At 33.5% G+C, this 4,906-nt stretch overlaps 1 protein-coding gene across 1 annotated transcript; it reads right to left on the bottom strand.

Annotated features, from left to right (window-relative positions):
• Positions 1 to 272: 272 nt before the first annotated feature.
• LOC108682653 (RWD domain-containing protein 4) lies at positions 273 to 4,783 on the bottom strand. The gene is made up of 4 exons (XM_018171858.2): positions 4,616 to 4,783; positions 1,272 to 1,381; positions 847 to 1,066; positions 273 to 481 (listed from the first exon to the last, which is right to left on the bottom strand). The coding sequence occupies exons 1-4, from the start codon at positions 4,712 to 4,714 to the stop codon at positions 329 to 331; spliced, it is 582 nt and encodes a 193-aa protein (XP_018027347.1). The 5' UTR covers positions 4,715 to 4,783; the 3' UTR covers positions 273 to 328.
• Positions 4,784 to 4,906: the final 123 nt, after the last annotated feature.

The following is a 4,906-nucleotide window of genomic DNA, read 5'->3' as shown; positions in this document are numbered from 1 at the left end:
AGGAAATATCATCACGTGATAAAGAAATTTGTCCATAATAACCATGAAAATCCTACGCAAACAGGAAGCTGTTTGAAAGCATAAAGAAAGAAAAAACAGAAATTAAGGAAAAACGGAACATTTCCAAATTTTCTGCTTCAGTTTAAAGCCAAGATTAAATCCAATAAACTGCTCCGTACCATCTTTTTCACAAGGTAAGAGAAGCAACAATTTTGAATACAACTTCAATCTTAACAACTAACTCCAGAGATCAGGAGTTATAACTCAAGAAGTTGAAAATTAACAGGGTCAATTTATTGCAGAAGTATATTTCATAGGTATAGCCGGATCACGAGGTGCCGGCGCTACCCGACTGAGATAAATGCTTGACAACGTCTATCCAGTTCCAGCCTCTGTCTCGCTCCCCAGCAGCGTTCTGACGGTCCCACATTCGGCGCTTCTGATTCTTAGTCATACCAGAGTCTTTCTTCTTTGAATTTTTCTGAAACCGAAAAAGAATAAGAGTAATTATTGCATCAATAATCTGATAATATTTTCATATTATTTTCAAATCTGATATGCAGTAGTAAATAGCCAACTGTGAAGGTTAAAAATCAGTTACTTCACTTCATTCATAATGTAAATAAATAGGCAAAATTTAAGCTAATTCTTAGAAAAGAAGGTAGGTAAGTATTCATATTGTTGACTCAATATGTACACTGACAACTGTACATATTGTCAACTTAATTTTTGGCAGTTTTCCAATCACTTGATCCATATCACATTTAGGTGAGACAAACAGCTACCAATAAAAATTGATAATGGAATAAAAAAAGTAATTATGAATTAAACATAAGCAAAACTTACTTCTGGGTTTGAATCTAGTGCCAATTTATCCAAGTCAGCAGTAGCATCCTTAGCAGCTATACCACTTTTTAAATCTTGAAAATAGAGATCCTGTCCTTCAAGCAATGCTGCATGGTTGTCTTTAAGCCACTCAAACAATGAGAAGGTCATGCTCATGCCCAGCATGGATTCAGCTTGCTCTCTCACTGCCTTGACGATGCGCTCTTTCACCGACGGACATCTGTAAATGTGAATCTTGGTTTTTATTTAGCTGAAATTAGGCCAATTCATCTACATTCATGATTTATACATGGACATCCCACCACAAGATGTTGACTAAGATTTTGATACCACTTTCTATTTAAGAAAAAAAAAAGAATTTCACATGCCCAGATGAATTTGTGATAATTCCTTTTTCACTACATATATAAAAGAGGAAACCTTACATATGCTTGTTGTAAAAAACATCCATATTTATGAAAGGAGCTTCTTCAGGATATTTTTCTCCCCATCTTACTTCAAGGACAAAATTTTTGCCTTCACCAGCTTCTTCATACTGAAATGCAAAGGTAAAAATTACCTACTGATACATATTGCCCTAATTAGTTATTATCAATCATATCAAATTGTCATTGTCCTAAAGTTGCTCTGTACAGTGTTGAAAATCTATTTCATTAATAAAATTAAATAAAGCTCAACAATTTTTGAGAGACTATATATCAAACACATATACATTGGTTGTTGATTAAGTTTTACTTGTAAACTAACAGATGCTAAAAGGCATGTAAACCTATGTTACTATTAACTCAAATTATGTCCTCTGATTTTTAACACGTTTTTCTTAGCTTAGCTTCGCGTTTGTTTGTTTGTTTGTTTGTTTATTTGTTTGTTTGTTTGTTTGTTGTTAACATTGACAACAAAAATTAGCCCACTTCTGATTGTTCTAGAGATATACATACGTCAAGTCATACTTAATCAAGTCTTAATCGTTTTTCTTGTGGACTAAAAAGTAGAAAATAAAATACTTAAAAAAAAACTTTTTTAAAAAAACCACGTTTTTCGTGTGGACTAAAAAGTAGAAAATAAATTATGGTTCGCCCCAAAAAAACGTAGGTCGGGCTGTACGTTCACCATCAAATTTCCAAAATTTAAGTGTTGTGTGCTTTTCGCTTTAATCATAAATCTGCCCGACCCACGTTTTTTTGGGGCGAACCATAATTTATTAACCTAATTCCAAACAATGGTTCTGCATCATAAATTTATTGTTAAGAGAAGTAACATGAATAACAGAAGTGTTGATTATAGAAAAAATAGCAAGCTTTTAATCTGGTTCCCCAAAATTCTACAGTAATACCTCAGTTCAATAATATTTCTGATCTGAATACTTGTTCTTCATGCAAGAATAAAATATTGGCAGATGCAGTTGAGAAAACAGATATGAACAGATGCAGCTGCAGAGACAAATAAATCAACATCCACTTGAATAGGGTTAGTATGCAAAGAAATCAAAACTCTAATTTCTCTATATTTTATGAAATGGTACCTACATTTGGTTTTCATTGTGAATTCTGAAGTTTTGGAATTAATTTATTGCAGAATGTAATTGTATTCCAGCACTTTCAAATTTACCCATTTTTTGTGTGTAGCAGATTTTTAGTTAGATGATAACTCATGTGATTAATTTTGTGGGCAATACAATGAAGACAAGCTTTTGATCATAAGAACATGTTAGATTGCAGATCAACTAAAAACTTGACCAAGAATAATTTTGGATAATCAGATTCAAAGCTGTCTAACACATTGAATAAACAATTTTTGTTACAATGAACTTGTTGTGTTGATCGAATTTTTAAATTAACAGAGAAAAACAAAACATATACAGTAATCTTGACTTTTCATTGTATGATAAAATTTAGAAAAGTGTATACTAGAATTGACTTAGAGCTGAAATGAAAGAAGGCAAAATAATACTTAGTGGCAGTTACCCCAGTTTCAGAAGTTTTTAGGGGACAAAGTGCTACATTGCAATAATAAAGAATATACCACAACAATTTTGATTAAGAAGTATTCTTCAGATGAAAGAAACCCAAGTCAAGAAAACTTGAAACTTAAAACTGAAAACCTAAAGCTATCAAAAATAGGTAGAGATCACTTTTTGTCATTTCAAATGATTTACCATTTGTACTGGAAACTAACAACTTATTTACGTACTGTCAAATTAAATTAAATTTTTTGGTTTACTTTCGCTGATATAACAGTTTGTACCAGTATTTAGAAAAAAAATCCATGAGTTTTCCATGACCATCAATATAATTTTCCAAGACTTGTTTACAACAGGTTTAGCATGACTAAAGACTAACCATGCATATTCTATCATCCCCCACAGTTGATAAATAGCAAACATGTAAATGCACAGCTCTTCAAAAAGTGGCATGGCTCTTCAAAGCCGCTTCCCCCAAATTTGATAAATCAAATTCTTTCAAGCACAATGTGCATATCAGCATACCTTCATGCTTTGGATGGCGAGCAAGCCAGTCAAGATAAGTTTCTATTCTTAACCACAAGTCATGAAATTTACACTTTCCAGGCATGGTGATGTAGAAATTGCATGCTGAAGATGGAAAGCTGCCACTGCAGATAAAAAAGTTATCAAATGCAACTGAGCTCAGTGACCAAGCTCATGTGATTGGTTCTCCAATCACTTGACTGACGGTCACATGATTGGAGAACCAATTAGAACACAGGAAACAAGAGACTGCACAAACAGTTAACAGCTGCAGCACAGAAAAACATTTCCTTCTTTCTTCTTTTATTAGCAAATTCCGTGACTTTCCATAACCTAAAATGAAATCCAATGACTTACCAGGTCTGGAAAATGAAAAATCTAATTTCATGCCTTCCCAGGTTTTCCATGCCTGGTGCAAACCCTGATATAAACCATTGTCACCCTCAACATAGCCTCAGTCTCATGCCCACCAGTATACTCCCCAGACTTGACGGGCAATTTTGCCATCAATGAGGCAGCTGCAAATCATTGTATTCAAGCTAGCTTCTAGAGACTTCTTCCTCTCTACCTCTTCATCAGAGACTTTTCCCTATCTACCTCTTCATTAGAGACTTCTCTCTCTCTACCTCTTCATTTAAGACTTCTCTCCTATCTATCTCTATATCAGAGACTTATTCTTCTCTATTTCTCTGTCAGAGACTTCTCCCTCTCTACCTCTTCATCAGAGACTTCTCTCTTCTACTTTAGCAGAGACTTCTTCTTCTCTACCTATTTCTTGGAAACTTCTTCTCTCCTTCTCAGAGACTTATCTCTCTCTCTACCTCTTTTAGTCTCTATCAGAGACTTCTCTCCCTCTTTCTGAGATACTTTCCCTCTCCTCTCTATTGGTTGCTTGCCTCCTCCAAGCCCTCAGTGCCAGTACCCAATCCTTCCCCAGGTCCCCTTCCACTTCCAGCACGAGATTCCCAATGGCTGAACAATAATGAAAATTGAAAAGTGCTACAAAAATAATTCTTTAACTGAACCTTTTCACAACTTTTCAATGGTTTTAGCTTTAAAACAAATAATTTCTCAATCAATTTTGTTTTAAGTGTCTACAAATTATATCAATGAATTATTGTTAATAAGAAAAAAAAAACTGTAACTAAAGAAGCTGTCCATAAATGAAGAGTCAATTGGCTAAGATAATAGGAAATTGGGAAATAAAGCACTTCATGTTCACATGTTTGAGTTTGATAATCATGAATATGATAGGTATAGACATTTAATTTAAGCCATACTTACTTTATATTGAAAAAGTCTATCCTCCACCTGTGTAAAATTAAAGTCTCCTTCATAAATAGATTGCAGAACTTCCCTCTCTTCGGCTTGCTCAGCATCCATAGTTATAAATATAGGCAAATATCACTACTATCAAAAGCTAAAATTCATAAAAAAATATAAATCTGGAATTGCAACTACAAGTTTAGATATGAGATTTGAAAATCTCTCAAAATCATTTCTAATAAATCCAAATTAAGAGTTAAATCATTTTTCATATACACATCAAAAAAAGACAATGATATTGAAACAAAT

Source organism: Hyalella azteca, unplaced genomic scaffold (genome assembly GCF_000764305.2).
Source record: "Hyalella azteca isolate HAZT.00-mixed unplaced genomic scaffold, Hazt_2.0.2 contig10446, whole genome shotgun sequence".
In the NCBI taxonomy this organism is placed as follows: Eukaryota; Metazoa; Arthropoda; class Malacostraca; order Amphipoda; family Hyalellidae; genus Hyalella; species Hyalella azteca.
Note: the sequence above shows the minus strand (reverse complement) of the source record. Positions and strands in the feature narration are given on the sequence as shown.